Source organism: Zosterops lateralis (assembly GCF_965231275.1).
Source record: "Zosterops lateralis genome assembly, chromosome: 4".
Lineage (NCBI taxonomy): Eukaryota > Metazoa > Chordata > Aves > Passeriformes > Zosteropidae > Zosterops > Zosterops lateralis.
Genome location: NC_139765.1, coordinates 61,611,204 through 61,638,505, shown reverse-complemented (window position 1 = coordinate 61,638,505; position 27,302 = coordinate 61,611,204). Strand labels below are relative to the sequence as shown.

Here is a 27,302-nt window from a genome sequence, read left to right as displayed (position 1 = left end):
ACACCAGGACCAGTTCCAAGGACCATGTTATGCCCATAGGTGGGACGAGGAGATCTCTTGGTTTGTGTTACTTGCAAAGTGCTGTTAACTATGATGTGCTAAATATTAAAAATAACATTAACATTTGCTTTAGAATACAGGTATTTAGTGGAAGAATTTGGTTTATGATTTAATGTAAAGCCCACTTGGCTTGAAAAGTCTAACATCACAATTCTTTGTTGACATTATCTTTATTGAAGCATGGATCTTTAGCTTGGTTCACCATAAAGTGAAGCATTTTATTTATGATAATAGACAGCTTAGGGCTATAGGGGCATTATAACGTTGCTGGTGTAGATACAACTTTATCAGAAGATACAAACATGACCCGCAATAGAAACAAACACCGAAGAGAACACAATGAAACGTTCACTGTTTACAAATCACTTCATTACTACAGACACCAAATGGCAGTTACTGTAAGTAAATCAGTTTCAGAGAACTGACTACATTTAGACAGGGAATTGGGAATTTCTGTTTGGGGCTTAATCCACAAATCCTTAGTAGAAAAAAGTTTAATGTCAAGCATTCTTTTTTAATCCACAAAACAATGCTAACCAACAGACATATCAAATAATAAGACCGAAGGATATCAACGCCTTTACAACTACTTTTGCAATTATCTTCTGGATTAGGTACTTCAATGATTTTTTTAAAATACATTTTGTAAGAAGGTAAATAGCCCAAAAATCAGCAGCAAAAATATTACAACAACAAAACAAGTAAATACAGTGCCAATGTGTCATGTTGTAGAAGAGAATACAAAGAGGACAAACAATGATAACTTAATCATATAAAATGACACAGAGCTGAAATACAGTGCACTTAAATAACTATGTGACAATGAATGTTAAATTCTGTACTTAGCATGTAGATTTTTATAAACATAAAATCTGAAAAGTCTTTGTGCTTAAACTTTTTTTCCTGTTAAACGGAATTAGTTGCTTACTTCCAATACTGCCACTGTAACTGATATTACAACAGATCACAATTTTCACAGACACATCAACATTAAAACATTTACCTATGAGAAAATAAGTCACTTCTCATTAGTTCACAGTGCGAAAAAGTGGTGTACACTCTGTCTTGAAAAAGGCTTTCAGTTATTCATCAAGCCAGTTGCAGAAAAGTCCTGATACCAGATGCAGTGCTAGATTTAAAGAATGGAAAGCAACACATCACATGTTGGGAGGAAAAAAAATAAATTTCTCGTTTCTTCATGGATATCGTCTAAGTGACCTTCGTCTTCTGTTGTAGAAATGCCTGAGCCCATGTTGCCGTGAAAAATTCATCATGTAATTTTGTTTGCGAGTGCTGTTGAAATCAAAGGGTGAAAGAAGAGAAGAGTGTCAGTGTCTTTTATGTATAGTGTAAATTCTTTTGTAGCAGTGAGCTAGTGGGACTGATTCTTCTTTGTCCTTGCACAACTTTTCAAGTCTGTACAAACTGGTGCGAAGCACACCCTTTGCTTAACTGCAAAGGTACAAAGCAATTGAGAATCTGTCCCACTTGGCTTTCATTTAAGTAAGTTATCTTAGAGAAAGGTTAAAATCTTTCAGCTAATGAAACCTGGTGCTGCCTAGGGCCAGATTCACTAAAACTGTATGCACACTTCATAGCATTTCTCTAAGGGGGTTTTATACTCTAGTTATCCTTCTGGTTTTGATCATTAACTGCTTTATGCTGAGAACAGAAGAACAGGTTTACTCCACTTCATTATATTCTTCTTTTACCATATAAGAAGTGAAGTGCAACACTTTTATTCAGATTAATGTTTCCCTCCCTGGTGTACCCTCTTCCAGAATGAAAGGAAGGTCTGGTAAATAAGCGTCATCATGTCTGGCAGGAGACCAAGCAAGAGAGCCCATCTGCAGCTGAATTTAAGAAGGCACACTTGTTTGGAAGACCTACCTGGAGTACAAGGCCCATCCCACCTAATGCAGGTTTCTACTTCTCCTACTGAGGGAAGAAGGAACCATGAGAGGGCAGATCTGTGAAGTGACGACCTGCAGTCAACAAGTGGGTTCAAGGAATGTTTTCACTAGTGATTTTTGTCTGTGAGTAAGAAGTGAATACTCATAATGTAGTAAGTCATACTTTCCTCTCTAGTGCATAAGCTTATTTTTAGTGAATGTGGCCCTTAGGAAAAAGGAGTCATTTACGCTTAGCAAAATACCTATGATTCTCCACAAGCAAAACCAGGTTTTCCTGCAGTATGCTAATTTAACCTAAAACAATCCAAGAAAACAATCTAACAAAATTATGCCCTTCTCATGAGCTAATCTTGAATGCAATTGACTAAATTGATTAATAGTTGCCATGTCAAAATCTAGATTATAAACCTCCAAGCAAATCCAAGTAATTTTCTAACTAGTTTTCCAAGGCTTTGCAATTTTTAATTTTTGGTGGGTTTTTTTGCCACTGGAATGTACATACAAGAATGAAATAAAGGCCAGCTCCTGCTGACAATGAGAGAAAACAGATGTACACTTGGCACAATTTTTGGCACTGTCACAAGTAAGGTAAAGCTCTAGAGCATCTGGCAATTGAGAGAGGGGTTAATGTTGACTTATTCAAGTGAAAAGGAGAAGTCTGTGCTGATTTGTAAGTTTTGTGTGAGAGATTGATAGAGGTGAGTTTGTGTAACTTTAATGCCACAGGCTCAAGTGCAAAGCAGCACTGAACATCAGTCTTCATTCTGGTCCTTAAGCCATCGGGGTGGAAGGTCACCCTCACTCCAATGCCAGGTGTATCACTCATGAAGGCAGGAGGGAAATCATGACCCCAAACTTGCTCCTGACAGTGGCTGCCATTGGTCAAGCTTGAAGAAGTTTCTAGTTTTTCCTTTTCCTTAATTCTCATTGCCTGGAAAGTGGATGGTTCCTCAGACATAGGGCCTTCAAGGCCACATCCCACCTCTCAGGAGAACATCCTAACCATGAGTTGAAGACAGAGCACCTATCTGCTGGGAGAAGGCTGCTCTGCAGCCAAAATACAGCAGATGGGCCTGGGAAAAGCACAGCCCAACTCTAAGCAGCTTTGCTCTTTGCTCTGGGTACATGGGACCAAAGAGAGCCTGCCAAAGTGTTTGGCTGAAAAAATTGCCATTTCTGGACTTGGTTAAATTTAGGAGTGAGCTTAGTTTGGCAAGCCTCAGCTTGGGCAAGACTTGGACAGATGGGGCACATGCTGAACTGCAGTCCTTAGTCCAGGAGCCTTTTCTATCCTGCCTTTGGTCTGCTTATGTTCAGCAACAGCTCAGCAGAGATGTTCAGGACTCGTTTTGGACACTGCTCTGTGCACCTGGCCTTTATTTCGCTTCAAATGACCAACCATTTTGTATCTGGCCTTAAAGGGATGGTGAAGATGTTTAAAACAATGAACAAAGAAAAAAAAAAAAAAAAAAAAAAAAAAAAAAAAAAAAAAAAGAAAACAATGAATTGAAGAAAGGAACAAAGAAATGCTTACCTAGTAATGTAGAAAAGATTTACTTTTTTATGTATATATTTTGTTCCATTGGAAGATGATCAAGGTGTTAGAAAGAAGCACATATTTATGTCTTACACTGAACACCATAGCAGTGCAGTATGTGAAAAATAAGAGAAACCAAAATTATCAGGAACTAAATGCTTTTTTTCCTTTGCATTAATGTAATTTCCTTGCAGTAATGTAGTTCAAACATGTCCTCACTGACGTGAGACTTTCCAACTACTGATTGGATGCCACATAAAAACCTTTATGCCTGCTGTAGAAATACTATGGTTTTTATTCTTTCCATGGGTAAATATTTATACCCTATGCATTATAGTATTGTATTATATTGTACCACAAAATCAGAGTGGGTCTATATTTATTTTTTTGAATTAATTTTATATATTTTATGTATTTATATATTTTACACAGGAGGCAAGCACTGTATAAGAGAGATCAATAGTGCTTTCTAAAATCACAAGAATAATTATATAATATAGTCCGCAAGAGTACTTACACATTCCTTGCATTTGGTGGATGCAAAAGTGTTTTCAATACTACTAGTAATGTTTTTAATTTTAATTTTTATTTTTACTGAATGATTAAAGGCTTGGTTGTTCAGAACACCCAAAATGCTGGACAACATCAAGCTATATTAGGAATAGACCCTTCCATGATGAATGATGTTGTTTTTAGAATCAGTGGCAACTTGAAAGCTGCATTTTGAGTGTGTAATAGACTTGTCAGCACCTGCTGAACTTTCTGTCTTTTCTGTGCATTCACTGAACCATCAGTCAATCAGAGAAGTTCAGATCCAAAATAATTATCTGTGTATTACTGATGGAGGAAAAAGCAAAAAAACAGTTAACAGAAGTGACTGCTGTATAATATGTTTGACAGTTTTGAGTGCACTACTAAAAAAATAAACAGAAGAAAATACTTCTTGAATTTGTGTAGGAAACCCTAAAAAATGTTCCAATGAAGTACCTGGAGTTGTGCTAGTTGGATGAAAGCAATATGCTGCCAATATAGAAGAGCAAAGACAAAATTATCTAGGGTTCAAAAAAATACCTACAGTAAAGCAATTTATGAGAAAGAGTCTCTCTGAACTAAAGTCTCTTTAGTCTTTAGTAGAGCATTATGTTTATTGTATATTTCCTAAAGCACAAGGCTGCAATTTAAAGTTTATGAAAATGGAAAAACGCCTAATGGAATGAAAAATATGCAGTACATAATCCCAGTAAATAGAAATGTCATTCATTATTTGCATGTTTTTAATTGACGGGGCACAAAACAGGAACAAAACAGAAACAAAAATACTTGGATAACAAAATTAAACATGAAAAAAGGCTTAGAATACAGCAAAGGTATGTCCCTCAAGATTAGGTTTGGAATAAATTTTGATGCTGAATTACAAATGCTTTGTTAGGCAGGAACTATAATGAAAAAGGACATGTGCTTTGACTGAAGTTTGGAGGGCTCATATCAGTGGCAAATATTGGCTTTGGTGGAGTCCACACTTGAACCCAGAGCTCTGTAACTATACTGGTTAGTGGTATCTATTAACTGCAACAGCACAGAGCAGCTGGGTTACATGAAATGAAAATCTACCTGGAGACACTGATTCTGTGTCTAAGGGGCAGGTGTGGCTATGTGTCAGATTGACTGACATACACTGCCTGACTCTGGCAGCATCTCTGTGGTCATTTATTAGAGTGGGAAAAAGTGGGAATTGCCCCTTGGCTGCCCCTGCAATGCTCTAGATACCCTCCACTGCCAGTTTTCACTGTACCCGATTAGAAGCAGAAGGAGAAGTCCTTCCCATTGTGGCCTTGGTGAAATTCTCACTGCAGTATGGCACAATCTACAGAACAATTTCTGCTAAGTTTGACTTCCCCCAATGCTCACTGAGGAAGCACTGCAGGTCAGGGCTCTCAGGAGCTATGTGGCACATCTCAGAGTATAAATGATTTTCTACCAACCCATCATTGACAAAACTTTGTGAAAGAGCTGTAGCTGTAACAGAAACATACATTTAATACTGATTCAGGGAAAGTACTTACCTTATTCTAGTGTAAAACCAATGACAGCAAACAATGAAATACAACACAAGTTAGAAAATGCCTTTCAATGCATGCAGCACTGTGATTAGTCATAAAACCCTGATGAGGTTTAGAGGCAATATAGGACTTTTCGTCTCTTTTGAAAATAAAAATTGAACAAATTATTTCCTCAGATTTCAAATCAATATTTAGATTTTTATTTTCTATAAAATTCAGCATGCACTTTTTAGAAACATAATAGAAATGTAATAGAAGCACAAACCGCATCATATTAAATTTGGCATAAATGTTGTGAATATTCAGGTAGTCACCTAATGTTTGAACTACTTATGTTCTTTATCATAAATATGTTGATAATTAATTTAAATGCATTTTTCAAATCTTTGCTTTTTACTAAAAAAAGGAAGCTGATGAAAATGCTTTTCCACATGAGCACTTCTTGTTAAATCTAGAATATATAATTTGTATTTATTTATTCCAAAATAAGGATAAACATTCTTTGCACCAAATGCAATATAACTTCTCACTAAATCATTTGTGCCAAAAATGTGAGAATATCTCAAGAATGAAGAGCATGGAGTGATGGCTATGGAGGGATTCATTCTGTTATTCAGTTAACCATAAAATAGTAGGTGGGGATAACATTTCTTACATTCCTTGCACAACGTAAATTCATTTGGATCACATAACAAGTTTTGGGGTAAAGAAAACAATATCAGACCCTTAGTGTTCATCTTATAATTATCTTTTATTTCTCAGTACCTTTGACTTTGACTTAAGTTAATGAGATGTCGCTAAGGGCCTGCCCTATACACAAAGAAATGGCAGTTGTGTAATGCACATGCAGAGAAGTGTGAGGTGTGGGTGCAGTGGGCAGGCTGAGAGCTGTGCTTCCAGAGAAAAACAATGTGCAAATGAAATGCAGAATTGGACATGGGCTCTTCTTAGGGCAGAAGTAAGGGGCACAGACCAACACTCTTTCCTAAGCCTGGGATAAAATACTTATTTATCCTAAGAAGAGCCACATGGAACATATGAGAGTTGTGCCCAAAGCTTTCTTTACAAACGGAGAGAAAAAAATGCTGCACTAATGAGGAATAATCAGCACTAGCTATAAAAGGGAGTGGACAACTTAATAATTTGTATCCTCTCCTCACCACAGGACAGACATCAAATGTTGTTAAGTGAGCAAGATCAATTTAATGTAAAACATTATCAACACAGGTATTTGGTTTCACCTGTTTAAAAGAGGTGCTCAATTTAAGCACCATTTGCAGCTGCATCACTATCTTAAAAATGCTGCTTTTTTATTGAGTGATTCAAATAGTTCATTCAAAAGTGGAATGATTTTAAGTAAGATATAAAAGCCATCTTTGGCCTTTTTTATCACTGTCAGGTATTTTGCATGCATGTATAATCTGCAGGTTGATTTTTTCCCCACAGCAATTTTCTTGGGGACAAAAAGGAATCAAAGAAATGGCATCCTGAAGGAATGGGTGGTGAGAGGGTGGTGGCCCTTGACTCTGAAATCAGTTGAACTAAACAGTGTCATGACCCTGGCTGTGCATCAGCTGTAGCAGTAACTGCACTGTGACTTGGCAGCTAGGCCTGTGACAGAATTTCAGATCTTTGGATTGCTGAGAAGATTTGGGCCATGAAAGCATGTATTCATAGATATCTCCCTGGGGTGAGTACTGTAGGGAGGAGCAGGGGCATCTTCTGTTTTGGACAGGAAATAAAATCAAGAAAATTCTTATTTGCTTTACATCCCTACAGATCAACTCTCCCTGCTGGCAGGTGCTTTCCCTGCTTGCCCTCTTACTGCAGCCCTTAGTCTGCTCAAGGAGAGCATGGCTCCCTTGCCAGAGGGCTGAAGAAAAGCTGGCACAGCACCCAGGTGTGCACCTGGGGTTCAGGCAGCCAAACCAACATGTAGGCTGGGAAAATCAGACCTCTGTCAGCCCTCAGGGTAGTGAAGCAAACACAAGAGGAGATGTGTGAAAAGCCAGGAATTTCTCTATGTCCCAAACCACACCGCCTAGTGTAGGTTGGCTCCTTGCTCTAACACCTCACAGGTCGAGGCTTGCCTGCTGTGCATCAACATGGGTGCACAGGTCACAAACAGGAAAATATAGGACTGAAACCAGGGCCAACTGAGACTAATTTTGATGGCTCTGGAGAGGTGTATGGGGTCTCATCCAGGTGGGTGGTGGAATGCTGGGGTTTAAGAGGACTAAATATAGACTTTGTTGGACATGGACCATCAATGTTTTTTATCCAGGGGTGTTCATGGCCTTTTGAGACCAGGCCAGAGTTCCAACAGAAATTACTTCCAATTTAGGAGACACAGACGTTTCCTAAAGTATCCCAGCTTTGGGATGAATAAGCCAGAGAGAAGCCTACCAACTCTCCAATGACTCCCAATAGAATTAATGGGAAGTTGTAATTACAGAACCCTGGCAAATGGTTTAAGTTCAGGCTGTACCTCTCTGCAGCCCTGACTGAGAGCCCTGGGGTGGATATTGCACACAGAGCTCTCCCCAGCAATCTTGGTGGGAAGGAAGAGGACCCAGAGGACTCTGCTCCTCACCTCTTGCTGGATAGCTGCCTGGGAAAGGGAGCTTGCTCTTCCTAGGAGCAGGCAGTGCTTCTGTACCCTTCATCAGAAAATGAAGGAATATTAAGAAGGAAAGCCAAGCCCTATCCCTAATACTCACAGTGTTATTTCTGGTAGCCCTGTTATGTGCAGGGTCATCTAGGGTAACTACTAACAGATCGTGATCCAGGCTCCCTTCTGATACCCTGAAGCACTCCATGGAGGTGACTGAGTGTCTTCATCATTTAACAGAGGAAGAAACTGAAGTGCTAGGGGTAAAGTGATCAGTGTGAGGTGGCCAAGTGAAGTAGCAGAGCTACAGAAAAACCCGGGTGAGAGTTTATTATTCCAAATTCATTTGGAATAACCTGCAACTTCCTTATCAATATATTTATTGATAAGGAAGTTGCAGGTTATTCCAAATGAATTTGAGGAGGCCTAAAGAATATTTTGATGAATTACAATGTGCAGATAGAACTTAAGCAAAAGAGAGAAGTTAAAGGCACCTGTCAGGTCTGGGCACATGCCAGCATAGGAACCAGAAGCACCATGGCATGTAATTCTGCCCTTCCTGAGAGCAGCATGTCTCATGTATTGTAGTTAGCAGGGACTGGAACTCTATATCTGGCCTTTGGGGAAATAAGGTGTCATGGCACTGTGTTTCACAGGACTTGGTAAGGGAGAAATAGCTCCAGTTTGGTCTGTCTTTCTCTGTGGATTGTACCAGATGTCACTTGAACAGAGTGGAAATCCTCTGTCTCTAGCCTGATATTTAGGGCAATTTTCAGAAGAGCCTTAAAGCTCTTTAACAGGACTAAAAGGGAGGAGACACTCTGCCCACTTGGTTCTTTCTTTTGCTAAGGTGTGATGGCCACTTGCTATGGCCATTCTAGTATAACATATCTCATATGACTTGTTGTTACTATTCAACTTGTGCGTCTAGTCTACAGCCTGGCAGATATCATTGTCAGAGAAGTTCTCCATATTTCAGCCTCAGAATAACTTTTTAAAGTTCTGTTTTATTCCTACTTATGGCCCCTAATTCAGTGTTTGGATTGATGGATAACATTATGCTTTATTTTTTTCTCTTACATGGTTTGTTCTGTTCATTTTATTTTTAATTGCAAGGTAGAAAGACATATGAATGTTTCAGAATGACCAGTTCCCATTTCCATGGCTTCCTAAACCCAGTGAACTTCCTGCAGGCTCATACTCTTCCATATCTTTCCTGATGCAGTATTATAAAGCCATTGACTAACTAAAACAGGAATCATATCCATCTCTCTCCTCTGTTCCTTCCAGTTTTAAGCTTAATGTTATGGAAGCAGAGCCCAGCAAGGTGTGTAAAAGCAGCGGAGGGTGTACAGTAACTCAGTGTTGGGACCAGTTTGGTTTGGGGTTGGTATGAGTGCCATGCAAGCTGGTGCTTCTTGGTGGAAAGGAGAACAGGACTAACTAGCAATCAGACAATTCACTTTGCTATTGTTAAAAAACATTATTTGCAGTGCCTCTGTTAATTCAGAAACCTCATAGCTATAATTACACAGTCTGGAGGTTATCTAAGCCTAATTTCTTCATGGTTTGTTTTTAAATTGTTCAATAAAAAGAATGTTTGAACCTATCTATGGAGCAGGCTCGCCTCTCTTTGCCGACCACTGCCAGCGATGAGTTCCTGCCCGGGAAGCCACTAGCACTTCAGTTCTACTGGAACTAAATTGTTAGAGAAAAAGCAGGTCATCTCTTCGTGATGCAACACAGGAAAAACGGGTTAGCTGCCAGCGAAACCCATCTCAAGAATGGGAGAATCAGGAGGGTGCAGGCTTGGTAAAATCTTGACAAGGGGATGAATATAGAGCTCGGACCATAGGAACCTGATATAGTGAACCCTGTTTCTGAACAGTATCCTTCTTACTAAAAAAAGGAAATGAATAAGGCATTAGTTGCTAACACAAATTTTTAAGAGGCACAACAACATTACTTTGTGCAATGAACGATACAAAAGAATCTTTTTTATCTTTGAAAGGATATAGATCAGCCTTAAATAGCAGCACAGTGTTGAAGAGGAATATCCTTTCTTATGTCCCAGCAAAATAGTTTTTAAAGTCATTGCTGCATTACGGGACCACAGCAATACTTGGAGGTGACAAAGCCCCCCATTTCCCTCCTGCATTTTTCCACAATGCACAACACACCCCCCTGCTGTGACACTTTGTGTCCATCTTAACTACTGACTGTTGAAGTCAGGGCAGAGCATCAGGAAAGATAGGATTTTTAAGGTTTCCCTTTGAGAAAGGATTCACTGGGCCACAATGGTTCTTAATGAGCTTAATACTCATGTCATGCTGGAGAAAGTTCAGTGCTTTCTGAGGTGGGGTGGGATGAGGTGAAGCCGATACTCACAGGACGACTTCTACGTGGTCCAAAGCCCACTGATCATGACCTGTTCCGTTGTGACGGGGCTGCCACCAGCGCAGTAAGACTCCTTTCATTCGTGCCTCCCTGCCACACAAACACAAGAGCCTGTGAGAGCTCCACACTCTTGGTCTTTTGCATATCCCTACCTATCCCCAGACAGGAACTGAGAGCAAAGTCTAATCGTTTCTATGTCACTGAACATCAACACATTGTACATGTAAAACACTTAATAGTTAAAAATGCACACAGGTAGGGGGAATTTTTTCCCCTTATCTTCAAAACAAGTGTTCTTTCTGTTTTTTCTTTTAAGTGCATTGATAAACACTAGCCTGGAATTCTTTAATCAGCCTTCCTCTTAAGTCTTCTTCTTTGTTTACCCTCTCATCAGCTTTTTCTTCAACAGTGATGCAAAGATAGGTTATTTTTTAGCAGAAATGTAACTTGTGCACTTAGAGGTAATGAAATGTGACTGTGTACTCACAAGGGAACGTTGTAAGATACTCTTTGGGCTTGTATAAAGTCCTTTGGCTGATGCTGTGCAATTACTTGCCATGTAATTCCATTATTTACACTGTATTGGAGGAGCACTGCCTTGTCTACAGTGTTAGGATCACTCAGATTGGTATTGCAACTATCTGTTTGTGAAATACTTCCAATTTGCAAAACAAACATGATTTTGCTGTAAAACAGAGAGAGAAAAGGTATTTTCAATATGCAAAATTATTCAAAAAAGGAACAATAGTATTTCTAGGTTTATTGCTGTTACCTTATCAAAACTTAAAACATTTTCAAGAATCATTACTTTAAAATGCAAAACAAACTGTTCTCACATCTTTAAAACACAGCTCCCCTTTCAAAATAATAGTTTACTATGTATAACATATTGTTGCAGGCAGGATCCAATTTTGCAATATATCTGCACAAAACTGAAATGTATAAAAATGCAAACATGTAAATGAGTGTATGAAAAGTTTAAAAAGGACAAAGTTGAATTTAAGAAAGTGCCTGAAAATATGTATCATATTGTACCTGGGTGTTCAAGTTAGAAGAGCCTGATTTATATCTGGCCCATTGGCCAATTCATCCTGTTTCTAATCTTGCTTTGGACAACTAAATACAAACCAGCCTCAAAAGCTGTCACTCTGCTAAGAGCTAGCACAGACTGGTTACATTTGTTTTTCCGTGGCCAAAGAGGCTCAATAGATGAAAAAGATACTCCTGTTCATTGCCAGGTGAATATAATTCTATCTGACAACTGAAATGGGGAAATGACCCTGTAATTACTAAATAACATCTTTATTCATAACCATTGTGGAGGCACATACAAACACGGGATTTGTCTTATCAGATCAGGCACTGGTCCAGGCAGTCTGGTGTCCAGTCTTTGCCAACAGCTTCATTGTCAGTGCTGGCTTACATAGACAGTGCTCTGTTGGGCATGATGAAAACATCTGACCTTTTCATCTGACATCCTCATTCTCCATCTCCCAAATCAAAGTCACAAAGCATTTTGCCAAACCTAATGTTTTCTGCCAGCCACGTCCAACTGCATGGCACAGCCAGACCATCCTCATCTATACTGGCCCACCTGGCTGCACATACATGTGAAGAGTTTCCTTTCTCTTGAATGGTTAATAAAAGCTGTTTAGGCTCAAACTATTACCTTGCTCTTGTGAGATCCAGAGGCTTGGTCACAGCTTGTCTTATTTGACATCCATTAAAATAGAGCGAATCTCCATGGGCGTAGGGTGCCAGCTGTCCACATCCATTCCCTATCACTCCCCCTTGAATGGTTTCCCAGTTTATTTCAGTGACTCTTTCAGATTCAAAATTATCTTTAATATAACTTGGCAGATCATGGCTAAAAACAGAGCAGTCATCACCTAAAAATGACACAGTGAAGTTGTAAAACACACAAAAATAGAAAGAATGGAGAAAATTGAGTTACAGGTCATTGTAATTACTTTCAAGGTTGTAACTCAATATACAGTGTGAGAACAGCCTGAATATATTTCAGCAGATCCATTAAAAATGTGCACATTGATATACAGCAGTCATTCTTACAAAATTGAGGCTGTGAGTCTAATTTTTACAGCAATACAACTTCAAGAACTGCAATACAGTTTCTTCTTTTTTGCATTGATGCCAATAGGAGAAACCTCAAATTGCTGTTTGAAGGCAAATATGTCTAAAAACTCGAAAGGATCTTATAAAGCTATGAGGCTCTCCTGGAAAACATTAAACACTGGCTCCACTCCCACAAAGCACTTAGAGCTTACCAAGGGCACTCAGGTATCATTAGGCATATGCTTAGCTGCACTGAGAGCTTAGAGCAGAACACTCTGTCCTGGTGGGGCACAGAGGCCCTTACAGATGCCAGTCACCAACACCTGGATCCCATTTGTGCATCCTCTGGGATGCACCCTTGGGAGAAGTACGGAGTGGAAGCCAATTCTGGGTAATCAAGTAACAATGTTCTGCCTTCAATAAAGGCTGGATGGACTTTACAAACAGTGCCAGACAGGAGAGGGTGCTGACTCAATCCAGAAAGAGTAAGGAGAGGGAAAAGTTGGAGCCCTGACAAATTATTAATTTTGAATTTGTTACTCAGGCATTCCAGTGATGAACTTGGACATGATACATCACTTTGTCTTTTAGTTTAATTTTCAGCTAGGCTAGACTGTAGTGGATGTATAAGAGAGAAATGAAGAAATGGAACCTTGGAATCCTTCATCACAGATGCAAATGGCTCCAGTGGTGCAATACCCACGGCCACTGCAGAGCTTTGGGCACGCTTCCCCAATGTACACATGATCGATTGCCCAGCTCTGCTTCTCCAGTTCTTCTCCCTTCTGAATCCACCTGAACTGGGTTGCACTGCAAATATCAAAATCCAAACACTATATTAGGATACATAGCAATTAAACATGTGTACAGTGGTGTTCTAGTACACCAGCAGCAAATGTTACCAAATGTCATGTGAGAGGGCTTTCAATAACTGGAAAGACCACCCTGCTACATCATTGGCAGTAGTGACTTCTATTAACAAAAAGCTTCCTGAAGAACATTAGTTACATGTCAAATCTAAATCTGCAATAAGGGATCATTTTTAATTCACCAATTGTTCCTAGTAAACCATGCCAGCAAGACAGCTGTCATTTTATAGGTCCACAGTGGGCTGACCTTTCAGTAACCTACCTGGATGAGACATGGTCAGGCAGCTGGATAGTTATTCTTCTCCACATGGAGCTGTTGACAGAGTTATAGATGGTAGCTTCATGGAATTGAAATGGGGAGCAGCCAATGCTATTAGATGAGGAAGGAAGGCAGTGTGTCTGGACAAGTTGCCATGAGTCTGTCCTGTAGGAAGCAAAGGAAAAAAGAAAAGAATTTTAGAACAACTGAAAAAAATAATGAAAGGAAAATATATTATTTTTAAGGGTCATGACATTGCCTGTCTTACTAAACAAACACAAAAGATTGTCAGCAATAGTTTCCATGCTCTGGAGCCACGAATAAACAAGAGGTGAGAGGCCAAAGCACAGGTGCAGCCAGGGAGGATGTTTGTGTGTTGTGGAGCCCTTGGCGGTGGTACTCCCAGCAGTGTGGTACATATAGCTGCTCTGGGCTGACTGACAGGAGGATTTATTTAGGAGCTGCTCCTTAGCCTCTTTCTTACAGTGTTCAGAAGAGTCCCAATAGAATTTATTACATTATCACCCACAGAACATACCTTCATTTTTTACAAATTATAACATGGTGCTATTCTTCAGGGCATGAGGCAGTGTTATTGTTAGCTAGTTAAAGATCAGTTTGGAGTTAAGTAACTCCCACTTCGTTACAGTTGGTCCTGTATGCTACTAAAAGAGTTTCCTGCAAATGTGTTTTCCTGTGAGCACATTTGTAACAGGAACATGTTTATGACTGTAACTACAAGCTCAATGCCATGAATCTGTCAACATCTGGGATAAATTAGAGAGAGAGTTTATGGAAGTTATGTAGAGAAATCCCAGTGCTTGCACACAGGCTTTGTTCAGATGTTGTTACAACATGAATAGCAAAGCAATTGCTTTAATAAATAGAAGCTCCCTACGTTTTTAATGTCACACTATTTTTTTCAGGTCTGTGTATTCTGCTGTTGTTTACCTGGCATCCTTTGTATACTCCAGCATCACTGAGTGGAGGTCCCCACAAGAATTTGCCTCGCAGCCAACCACGATCTATAGCACAAATAAAATCCACTGCTATAACAAGTCAGGTAGACATTTAAAGTGATATATAATCAAGTTATGTTCTCCTTTTTTTTTGTTTCTTTATTGAGCGTATGAGGGATTGTCAACTTAGAATTTGGGCAAAATCCATCAAAAGTGGATAGAAAACAAAAGACACAGTACTTCAGATACTGTTTTCACTTAAAGAATTTTACTTCCTTGCTACTGTGATTTCCTAACATAATCCTAACACTTCATTTCTAAAGTCCAATTTAAATATCTAAACAAACATTGTTTCTGAAACAAAATATATGGTAGTTCTTTGGCATTTTCAAAAGTGAAGCATGTATGAAATTTAAAATTCATAATGATAAACATGTGGACATAAACTTTAAATCAGTCTAATTTAGGAACAGAATTATTCTGAATATTTAAAACAATAGACATATTTGTTCCATGTTACAGCAGGAGAATTACAGTACTCAGTGTACATTACTGATTAGATAATACAATGCTAAATTTCAAAACCAAATGGAAGCCATACTAGAGCTGAGTTCTTAGTTTAGAAACAAAATCTTTGGTGTGAGTGGTGAAGAAAAATGGAGAGAAGATCAGGAAAGAAAAACTCTTCACTAAGAGTTTAGTAATATGAACTATTAAATGCTGATGGCTTATCATAATTTTGGTCTTAAAATAGAGGAAAAAGATGATAGGCTGAGTAAAATAAGCATCTTGGAGGCAGTCTTGACATTCAGTAGTGAAAAACTTAAGTGACTCCGCTTGTATATAACTTCTTTGGCATGCTGAGTGGGGAAGCTGTGCTTTAGAGATTATTAGACAGTCAATATAAAATAGGCAGTGACATTGAGAAAAGGTAGAAGTATTGATCAGTGGCAGATGGAAAATTCTGGAACTATCTTGGCAAACAGAAGAGCAATAAAAAAGCCATAATAAAAAAAATGGATTACTATTTTGATAACTTTTTGTACTTTCTTGCTATTAGAAAAAATGGATTTCTATTTTGTACTTTCATGTTTGTTCCTGGTTTATTTAAGGCAGAGTGCTTGGGGAATGGCCAAGAACATTTCTGGAAAACTTGTTGCCTTTGGCTCTGTGTAGAATTCTACCTTAAATCAAATTAAAATACTCAGAAATGTTTCTCTGATGGTTTAGGTCATTTGCCATTCTACACAAGGAAGTAGAAGGGGCACTGCTACTTAAACACACTTTCATTTTCCATAAGACTCTCTTCTCCAGCTCTCTTCTCCCCTACCTTTTCTGTTCCTTCACAAATTAGGGAAAAATAACTTATTCTGCATGGCATCTATTCCCACCTTAGAAAATAATTCCTACTGTATCTGATGATCCAGTCATTTCAGGAAAAAGGTATTAGACTTCCAATTCTTCTGACTAACCCCAAAAGCATACAGACAGTCAGAATATTTTGACATTTTACATTCATTCTGCCTTTCTGCTTCTCATTACCTACGCTTCATATTTTCCTTTAATTTCTAGTAAAAAGTTACTATTAATTATTCATCCAATTGAGCATCCTAGTTGGAAGAAGAATAATTTCTGGAGACACATTAGATGAATTTTCATTGCGTTCTTTACTTTGGAGAGAGAGAACATTTCTTACTTTAAACTGCATCATGTATCCTGGCTGTATAATGAGCTCCCTGGAGGACAGGATGTTGTGTGTTTTATCCTTTTTCTTGTTTGGCCAGTAGAGATGGAATGATGGATTTCCACAGAACCCTGCAGTTCTGACTGCATTAGGGTAAAAGCTCCAGTTTTCTTCATGAGAGGTCCCTTCTATTAAGATGAGTTAAATAAAATTACTGCATTGTCTTGGTAAACATCAAGGCTTAGCAATGAATCCACAGAATCACTAGATAGAGTACTTTAGTGATATGGACACTACATTTATGCTATCTGTTATGACACACAGTAAGCTACAAAGAGACATAATAAATTCATTGCCAGAGAGGTAATTAAAATATATAAATAATAGATAGTACTTTAAAAAATATAATGAGATGAAAGCATAATACCAGAAATTTAAATGAAATTAGTTGGACTGAAGTAAAAAAAAAAGTGTATATACATGTGTATATATATACATCTGAATATACATGTGTGTGTATATATATATTTACACATTTCTATTAATAGCATGAAGAATAACATATAAACAGCATTAGTCTACAAAATGAAAAATTTGCAGAGTTAAAATAAAAGAAAGTCTGATTGCAAGCTCACAGCGCTCAGGTAAGATAGGAACAGATAACGCCAGACAACAGATGAGCAGCTTTGCCTGTTTTACCATCATCAAAGGTGTCCACCAGCTGGCTGGGGTTGATCTCTGCCCCCCCGATGAGGATGTTGTCCAGAGCCCACTGTGCCCTGTCGGGGCCGGGCACCACGATCCCGTTGCTGAGGGTGAAGGGCTGCCACCAGCGCAGGCGCGTGGTGTTGGTCAGCGCCCGCTCGGGGAGGAGGATGTAGTCATGCCTCACTGAGATGTACTTTTGGTAATCCATCTCGTGGAGCAGAGTCCAGGATATCCCTAGAATGAAAAGATGCAGGTTTAGTAATAAAACCAAGCATGTGGTAGGATCTTCTAAAGGATTAAAGTAAGATAATGGGGAGTAAAAAGTAACAGCAATGGTCTGCTTAACTTCTCAGGTTAGTTGACAACTGTTACTCACTGCAAGAGTAATCTTGTAATTGTAAAAAGAAATTATCAACTTGGGTGGAAGTAACTGATTACTGAAATAAGGCAGGAAGATTATGGAAAACTTCTGAGCAATAGATGGGAATTTTAGATGAGGAAAAAATCTTTACATGGACAAAAATATCTTTACAATTAAGAATTAGCTTTTTATTTTGGATCTCTGACAACTTCTCAGGTATTCATTGTGGATACAGAACCAGACTGCAGCCCAGCTGTAAATACAGTATGTACTTGCCTCCATCAATGGAGTAGTCTAGCAGCACTCCTTCTTTTCTGCAAGTTGGTCTGTGGCATGTTGTCATGTTGTTTTCACTCCCAATTCTCCCCCAGTACTGTAGAAACCTAAGAATAAATGTATACAATCACATATGTTAAACTTGCACAAACAGAGGTTGCTTTCTGTTGACAGACATGCTGAAATTGTTTCAGATGCCAGCATTTTTAAGCAAGTAACGTTGATGCATAAGTGCTGCAAAAGTTTCCAAAACCACTGTCTAGTAATTTTCATGGAAACCTCATGGAATTCAGCTAAGAACTGCCCCTGGGAGGGAGTAACCTGCTGCAAATGTACCAGCCAGGGACAGACTGGATGGGAGCTGCTTTGCTTAGAGCTCCCTGAGAGTCCTGGTGGAATGGGGGCTCATCATGTGTTAAGGTGCCCTTGTATCCATGAAGGACATAAAAGAAGTTGATAAACTGAAGCAAAGTCGGTGGAGGACACTGGAATAATTGGAAACAGAGGTCAGAACCAGTGTTCGTACACTGAAAAAATAGGAAATTCTAAATGGATTTAACAGGGAAAAAAAAAGAAAAAAGAAAAAAAAATCACTCTGAGAGCAACAGAGCACTAGTACAATTGTTCCAGTACAGACAGACAGTAGGATCTATGTTCTTGGAGGTTTTTAAAGATCCATAGAGACAAAGTCCTGGACAAACGAGGCTGAATTCAGTGTTTCCTGGCTTTGAGCATGAGCTTGGAGGCCTCTTCCTTCCTGAGACTCAGCAAACTTGCAGGATTTCAGAAGTCAGTGTGTGGCTTCATTAAAGCCATATAGTCAAGAAAAATGATCCTGAAGTTGTTTACATAATTTCCCTAGCTTGTCTAAACTGACAGAATTCCATTGCTATCCTGATAAGTCATCCTTTCCAACAGCATAGAAGTGGAATGGATCTTGCATGGGCACCCAAGAGAGGACAGCCAGCAGAGGTTCTGCTCTGAACTCAGTGAGAGACATGGCTGGTGCCTCCACGAGTGATGCCCTGGTGACTGGTGTTTTACCTCTTTGCAGGACAAAAGTTGCTGATTCCAGGACATTTCTGGACAAAGGGACCTACTGCTTCACCTGGACATGTCAGATCCTTTCCAGTGTGCTAGGGTGAGCCTTGCTCTCTGTGATTCATCTGACAGTATCAGCACCTTGGGAATCACAATCTCAGCACTCTGAGAATCATAATCTCAGCAGTGTCTGCCTCAGGTAGTGCTATTCTTGTGGTGGCCTAGGAATTCCCTGAGCCACCAGCTATGCTGCCTGCTGCTTTGCCAGTGTATGACAGAGTTCCCCATGACAATGACATGGAACCATGACCTACTTTGCCCCCCGCAGGTCCAGGTCTTGAGTGACAGCCTGCCTCACGGTTGCACCTCCAAAATACAGAGTTGTGTCCTCTGCGAGAATTCCACACTCAGTGCAGGTGTTTCCACCTTCTAAGGACATCCATAAATCTGGTTTAATTTCCTCATTGTCAAAGCGCTCTTTCAGGAAGGTCTGTAAGTAAGGCATTTAACATGAAGCACAGGTAAATAAGATTTTAAGTCTTTGGTAACCGCAGCTGGAACCAACCTAATCACTTTTGAAGGGCTCAAGAACACTGTAAATTTTTCTCAAGGTGACTGAACATAATCACTTCTGGCTGAATATTTGGCCACTTGAACTGAATTGGCTAAATGTGAAAATATATTAGGGCTGGATTTTTACATACTTGGGAGGTAATGCAGTAAATTAAAATTGGCATGTGCAGATGAATGAACATATTGAGTTTGTGTGGCAAGGTTTTGATACCAGAGGGCAACAGTGAGGGACTTCTGTATGCGTGTGAGAAAAAATATTCTATATCTTTCCTTAGCAAAACTAGCAATCCTGGCATTAAGGAGTTAGCAGTAAGACTCCCCTAAAATTGCTACCATTATCCCAAGTGTCCTTAACATGATGGATACATTACTAATTAAAAATTGCAAATAGACAATACTATTTGTTCATGTAGTTAGTATTTCAGATGAAAACCTGCAGGTTATAATAATTCAAATGACATGATAACTGACAACTTAGTTATTTTTAACTTTTAAATTAGCAATATCTAACTAGCGTCCACTTGCTTGTTTAAGAGCAGTAAGCTCTTTCACAGTAAAGACAATCGTTCTATTTTGTTCAAATACAACCATTATGTGCAAGGGTGATTTACATCCTCTAAGGATGATTAAAAGATGAACAGTGAACTTTATCACATCTTTTTCAGGCTAATTGCTATTTTCAAAGCAACAAACCCATTCTTGAATAATGCAGTAATATTTAAAAAAAAAACAACCCTGATAAAAGGACTGAAAATGGATTTGACTATCTTCAGGCTGATAGGAACCAAAACTAAATTTCCAATGAGATCAATCTCTCCTCTCTCTCCCTCCCAGTCAAATACATGCCAAAATTCATTCTTTAAAACATGCAATAAAATTACCTTCAGTGTCTGGGTCAGGTAGCAGTTTGGACCTGAATACCCAGGATCACAGATGCATTGCTCATTCAGGCAGTCTCCATGACCTCTACAGTTTTCCAGACAACCAGGGCCCAGATAGAAATTATCAATGGCCCACTGCATATCTGAGTATTTCTGGTAGAACCGAAACCTCACGGGACTAGATACAAAGGAATGAAGAACACAAACATATGCATAAAATAACTTTGCTCAATTGAAAAAAGGTTATTAAACACAATATATGCATGACTGTATTATCTCCTGAGCTTCCACAAGTAGTGGAAGTATCTACTGAAATTGATTTTTTTTTACATACCCATAATGTCATGAGCATGAATGCTGCTATTCTGCAATTTCCTTGAAAGAAAATTAAGACAGATGTCCTGTTGTCTTTCCAGCAAGGTACTCAATCCAAGACAAAATGAGTAGCAAATTCATACTTACTTGCCCACAAGGCTTTCAGGCAGTGTGTAAGTTACTCTTTTCCATCCTTTTGTGGGAAAGAAGACAGATGGCTGTGAGACACTCCCAGAACATTTTGGATTGGCTGGTAAGCACTGAGGTACTAAGTAACTCCAGCTAACGCCAAAGTCAGTGGAGTACTGCACATGGACCTGATTTTGTGCAAGTTTTTCTGAGGTTTTACATCCAACAGAAACCTAATAAAGAAGAGACCATTGGTAATTAAGAAATAATTGTGGTGGGGGAGTTTAAAAATTGTTTGAACCTGAAAACAGACTGCAGAATTTTGCTTGAAATGATGGCACTGGTATGGTACCTGTATGGTACCACCAGTCACCTGCAGATCTCCTTAATATTCTCAAGGCTGAGAACAGACACCATATTGTGAATTTTGTTTTCTTCTTTTCTGGATTTCCAGATTTTGACATTCATACCGTAAACCCCAGTACCCCATAACAAATAAAGTTAATATCCCCTTCCCATACAACTTGAGATTTGAATATTTCAGAGAAGGCCACAGATTAGGGAGATCACCTTTATGGATGGATGTGCAAAGGGTTCTTGCAATTTCCATATATTGCTGGGTTATTTCCTTCATTTAGGTAAAGGGGTGTACAAAGGCCAGTTTGAGTGCAGGTAAGATGTGAATGCATGACAGCACAGGAGCAGAGTGAACTACTGTGGAGTTACTTTTCCCTCACCAGCAGCTGTTACAAAATAGGTGCCTGGGAGGTGTGCAATATCCTTATTATATGATGTCCATGAAACTGCAGTGCTGGAAGAGAGGACTGTGTCACCTCTGAGAACAGCCTCTGGTATTAAAGCTGACCAACACAAAGTAAGTGAGACAAATGAGGATGGCCTAATAACAACATTTTTCCCAGCAGGGAATGGCTCCTGAGTAGGCCTATACATCATCCTTCCTCCTGAAAGATCTACTTATACCTGGAACAAAATGTGGTTTTGAATGATTATACTACAGACAGATTTTACCTTGAACTGCATAATCCAGCCTTCTGTAGGAGTCAGGTCGTGGGTGACTGCATAGACCTCCCTGCCATCGTGGCTCCCACAGATCATGACACCATCAGGAGAATCACAAAATCTCTCAATTGAGCAATCATCATGGAATAACCAGTGTTCATTCACTAGAAAATAAATGGCCATGTCAGTAATATACAGTGACAATATAAATTAATCAGGGAGTAGTGTCAACCACAAAGGGTGATTCATAGCTTTATTTTTCAGCCTACATGAGAATTATTTAGTATTGCTCCTCAGAATGTCAGTACCCCATTGGTCCCATGTAAATATGTATTACATTTATCACATTTATTGCTGAAAGCACCTCTTACTACTTTCTTACCTCTTACTACTACTCTCTTACATAAGCATTACAGCATTTTTTTTTTTTTTTAATATTCAAGAAGTAAGGATCCGAGACTTACTTAAAATACAAACTTCTATTGCACTGAACATTTTGGGAGATCCTCTTAATGGGTGTTGCCTAAATGTCTGCACAAAGTATACCCCAGCACTAGTAGCTGTTAAGCCTTATAAACATACAGGAATGCATCTTCTACAAAACTTAGTTGTAAAATGTAACTTAACTTCCCTCAAGAAAATCTTAAAAAGTTATAAAATAGGGAACAGGCACTCAGGATAAGAAATTTGCTTAGAGTAACCCAGCACTTTTCGATTACTTGTTTTTTCTTTTAAATTATTCTCCAAAATAAATTCATGCAATAAAAAAGTCACAATAAATCTTTTTGTGAAGAAAAAGCAAAAGACAAGGCCTCTAGAGCAATGGGATTGTCTGTGACCATCACAAAGATTCAGAGGTTCAGCAAGCTCTGCAAGTCACTGCAAGGATTTTTTATAGGGATTGTTTTGGTTTCCTCCTCGTGATTTCCCAGGCCAGATTGAGACAGTTTTGTCCTTGGTTTTCCCACAGGCTTCAAGGCAATGCCTGGAGCCATGTTCTGACCACTGTCCGTTCCCACACCGAGGTTTACCTGTGGTTTTGTCCTCCATGGCCATGTCGAAGGCGACCCTGCCGGCGGGCCCTGCGTCGGCCGGGGAGCGCTCGTGCTGCGGCAGGGGAGCGCTGCTGAAGGTGTCCAGCATCACCGTTCTCTGGTCGGCCGAGCCCGAGATCAGCACGTTGTCCACGGCCCAGTCGTTCTGGTCCAGCCCGTCGTGCTTCGGCTGCCACCAGCGGAACCGTGTCCCAACGGCTTTGGCGTCGTAGGGAAGGAGGATGTTCACAAAGCTGGAACAAGAGGTGGAAATTAGTTGTAGGAAAACTGTAGGAGTAGGACACTTGGCAGTGCTCTGTGCTGGGTGCTTTGACCATGTCCATTCCTGACGTTTCCTAAAATACATGGAATTTGGGAAAGAAGAAGAAGACTGGTCTAGCCTGTATTTCTCTAGGAGATATTTCTGAAACAAAAGTCTTTCTGATCACTCCCGATGTCATCCCTGGGACAGGGGCTCAGGGAGAGGTGGAAAGGGTCAGCACCCAAACTGTGGCATGGTCTGAACAACCTCACTTGCTCCAGCTGTCCTTATGGGACTGAATGTAATGATCTGGGGACTAGCAGGGTACAGCCATAACGCCCTTATTAAGGGAAGTGTTAAGAAGAAGAATGTGGAAGTAAAATGAAGATTGCTTTTTTCAACCTGGAGCCATTCAGCAGATAGCAATATTGCAGTACAATTTTATCTGCTCCATTGAACAGTAGACAATAGTATACTGAAATCTCACGTCCAGTTAAAGTGCTAGCGATTTCTTGGTGTGCTCAAATAAAATAACGGGTCCCTCACATCCTCATTTTCTGTGAATCTTTTAAATTAGTCAATGAGTAAAAGGTCAGCCCACATTCAGGCATGTTTTGAATCTCACAAACACCTGAAAGTAGGGCTTGAGTGTATCCATCTTTTTGATGGATAACTGCAGAAATGCAATTTCTCTGCTCCACACCATCTTATAATGATCAGTGATTTTATGATCTTGCCAATAAGGAAATAGATTGCAGAGGTTAGCAACTTTAAGAACAAGGTGGACATCACTACAATAGCTATTAATTGATCTTCCTGCAACCATTTCCAAGTTTACCAGACTGCTACAGACTCCTAGCTGTTCTTGTATTTCTGGCCTAGCACAAATGCTGATCCTCTCAATACATGCACCAAGGCCATTCATAAACACTGTAGGACTGTACAAGCTGAACTCGGACACATCCAAACCTGATATCCAAACCACAGCACTAATATATCCTACAGGTTCTGGTGAAACATTCAAGACCACCTGACTTTAGCAGAGAAATTTACACAGGCAGAAAGAAGGTATCTACAAACCCAGGCTTGCTGAACTGATCATAGAAAATTTCCATTAAGAGGTTCCAGGTGATTCCACCATTCACAGAATACTCCAGCAGCACTCCTTGGTTGCGGTTATTAGGAGTTATCAGACATCCATACATGAAATAAAACTGGATGAATTCTGCACTGGTGAGGTTCAAATCCACTGTAACTAACATACGGCTGCAGCCCTTAAAAGCAATGAAAAAATATGTTGGCTGGTGTTGTCTGACAAAACTTACATTCATAAAAAGTGTTAGACAATGCAGTCACTATTAAGGTGGATTAATGATGCAAAATTTTTAACATTGTACAAAATTTTATTCATTATTTCAAAGATAAAGTGAGAAAATATATTTATATATATCTATATATATAGATATAGATATATATGTTTTCCCTGAAGACATAATTTCAGTCATGTTTCATCTTAAAAATTCTTGTTAGGTATTTATATATGTTGCTACTTGTACCTTGAGTTTTACAACATTCATGTGTTCACCTTTCTTCTTAATACAAGAGTTGCAGAAATCCACACCTCCATTGTAAATCATAAAGTTTTCCATGCAGAATTAATGAATCACTGATTATGTGCTAATGATTTAACTTATGCAAACCATCAAATGGCAAAGTGTATGTGTATTTTCCACAATACCTTATATATTTCACATTGCTTAGTCTGTTAGTTGGTGTCTACTTAGTCCTACTAGAATGAAGTGGAAATGTAATGTTTCTGTTACTTTATTTTAGAACACTGTTGTCAGTTTGAACTTAGTTACAAATTTGACAGATGAGATCTACAGGCATGAATTTTACATGTTTCCAAAATAATATTTTGTAATTTTTATAATCCTGAGGTTATCTGTTAGCAAGCTATAGTTCAACAGCAGTCAGGGTTATATACCTACATATGTAGCTAACCCAGGAAATTTTACTATGAGCTTGCTCTGAAAACACCCACCTGTGAGACATCTGAAGGATGAGGCTACACATGGATGCAATGTGCTCTAGGATGACCCTGCTTGAGCAGGGAGGTTGGACCAGATGACCCACCATGGCTCCTTCCAACCCAACCCATTCTGTGTTTCTGTGGCTCTGTATTGTCAAGGACCCCGTGCAAGTTATACAAGTGCAAACAGCAGGTTATTAATTTACCTCTGTAGTCTGATTAGAAGCCATGCCAAACTCTGGTCTGGAAGTTTTAAGTGCTATGAGGAGGGTCTTAGGAGGAAAATTAAAAGTCTATATACTTATACTGTGCTTTAACCTAGTAGCTCCACTTTCAAAGGCCCCTCTACAGCTCCTCTACAGGAGCCATACACACACTATATCTCATTTTCCTGGCTGCATTGCAAGGAACATTTTATCAGCTTTCCTGAAGTTTTCTGGCTGACCCTAGTCTGTAGGACCGTCAGCGGGTAAAGGATTTAATTTAAAAAAAATATTTTATATGTCTGATATGTTATGCCTTGCTATTTAACTTTTAAAATCAGTCTCATTTGTAGTGTCACAAGGAGCGAGCTGGTCCCTGTGCTGGACACACACCCCGCTGAAGTGAAGAGCCATCCCGGAGGCGACGGCCCCGCAGACCGTGCTCAATTTGCCGCCGTTCACCGTCAGCCAGTTCTGGTTGGAGGGGGAGCGGTTGAAGTTGTCTTTCAGCTGTGTTGGGAGAGGAGTCTCTGGCTCGTCGCAGTACAGCCCACCCCAGTGCTCATCGCAGCTGCAGAGCAAAACAAATGCACAAATCAGCTGGCAAAGGCTCTGCATGGAAGTTTAATCAGTGCTGTGTTATTAAGGTACCATCTTATTCTGCATGGGGGCATTATTTACCAAGGCACAACTGGTGTGTGGGGGTTTCAAACATCTGACATTTTGTAGCTAATATGAAACAAGAATAACTTTTTTGAAGGCTTAGTATTGTGTATCATTCAAGCTTCTAATACAGGTACGCTCTCAAACAGTAAAAGCAGTAAAATACATGGTATTTGAATGGATAAACCAAGAGAATGTACCAAGACTAAAAATGTCCTGCTAATGTTAAAGTTCAAGTTTCTGTAAAACTTTATTAAATAGGTGCTTTCTTATCTTTATATAGATTTTTTGTTCTCTGAAAAACATTCTTATAATGTGTCAAAGGCTGGATAGCAGCTTGGAACTGTGTTCTGCTGCTATGAGATTTCACCAGGGATATTGTGTCTCAGTACCTCAGTGTTGTCAGGCTAGAGGAATAATATGTCTATTCGGCAGTGAAATATATTTCTAAAAAATACAGTCACAGTGCAATTATACAACCATTCTCCCATTTCTGCTGCCATTTGTGGCTGGGAAAAAAGCAATACATCCATCTGGAAGGTATTTCTCTGTTGCCAAGACAGGCAAATCTGGAGGTTGTTGTTTGCTAGCTTTGCAGGACTCTGTGTGGATTGTTATGTAAACAGTTTGAGGATCAAGCCAGTCTGCCTCTCCTGGCAAACCCTACCATGGAGCAGAGTGATCAGACCATCAAAATAACACCAGTCAAAAAGCAAAATCTGGCCTTGTTAAGAACTGGCATATATCCTGCTTAGTGGATATCTCTCACCTCCAGTCCAGGCTCTCTGCACCCAGCACCAGGCTGAAAGCACAGGGACATGGTGTGAAATCCCTTGGCAATAAAGAGAACATATTCTGGGAAGCTCCAGGACCGTATGTCCCTAGAGGGATGTGCAAACTCAAGGGGTACCCTCTCCCTACCTGGTAGGAGGGGAATTGATGCTGCAGAGGCAAGAGCAGAGGTGATGCATCTCATTACCCCTGAGGAAAAGTCTGTCTGCTTTGGCCATGGAGCATGAAAAGTCAGAGGTCTCGCAAAGCCAACCACTGCAGTTCCCTTTCCACTTGTTACTTCTATTCCCAATTGGTCCCAGTGCCCTGCTCAGTTTTAACAGCAAAATCCACCTTCCTTTGTAGAATTGTATCACAGTTTTTCCTGCAAATTCATCAGAATGACAGAGGGGGGAGTGAAATGCTCTGTGCAAGACAGGGAAGAGATGGCACTTACACACAGTTGTCTTGTGTGCACTTCCCATGGCCACTGCACATGTCTATGCAGCCATCCCCAATGTAGACATTGTCAATTGCCCACGTTTGCTGCTTGTCAAAAGGAGCAGGCTGGTGCCAGCGGAAACGAGTTGCTTGAGACCTTGGGAGAGAAA

General features: G+C 39.6%; 1 protein-coding gene across 1 annotated transcript in view; it reads right to left on the bottom strand.

Moving 5' to 3' along the window:
- Nucleotides 1-211: 211 nt before the first annotated feature.
- RELN (reelin) overlaps nt 212-27,302 on the bottom strand; it is a gene marked incomplete at its 5' end in the record, with an annotated part of 276,672 nt that continues 249,581 nt past the window's right edge. The window contains 18 exons of the mRNA XM_083859081.1: nt 212-1,353; nt 10,570-10,668; nt 11,066-11,263; nt 12,248-12,467; nt 13,304-13,461; nt 13,783-13,944; nt 14,731-14,804; nt 16,435-16,610; nt 17,122-17,364; nt 17,768-17,874; nt 19,123-19,298; nt 20,263-20,440; nt 20,725-20,939; nt 21,736-21,890; nt 22,758-23,014; nt 24,103-24,296; nt 25,651-25,828; nt 27,149-27,289. Of these exons, the coding sequence (XP_083715207.1) occupies nt 1,257-1,353; nt 10,570-10,668; nt 11,066-11,263; nt 12,248-12,467; nt 13,304-13,461; nt 13,783-13,944; nt 14,731-14,804; nt 16,435-16,610; nt 17,122-17,364; nt 17,768-17,874; nt 19,123-19,298; nt 20,263-20,440; nt 20,725-20,939; nt 21,736-21,890; nt 22,758-23,014; nt 24,103-24,296; nt 25,651-25,828; nt 27,149-27,289 (3,028 nt within the window). The 3' untranslated portion in view covers nt 212-1,256. The remainder of the gene's footprint in view (nt 1,354-10,569; nt 10,669-11,065; nt 11,264-12,247; nt 12,468-13,303; nt 13,462-13,782; nt 13,945-14,730; nt 14,805-16,434; nt 16,611-17,121; nt 17,365-17,767; nt 17,875-19,122; nt 19,299-20,262; nt 20,441-20,724; nt 20,940-21,735; nt 21,891-22,757; nt 23,015-24,102; nt 24,297-25,650; nt 25,829-27,148; nt 27,290-27,302) is intronic.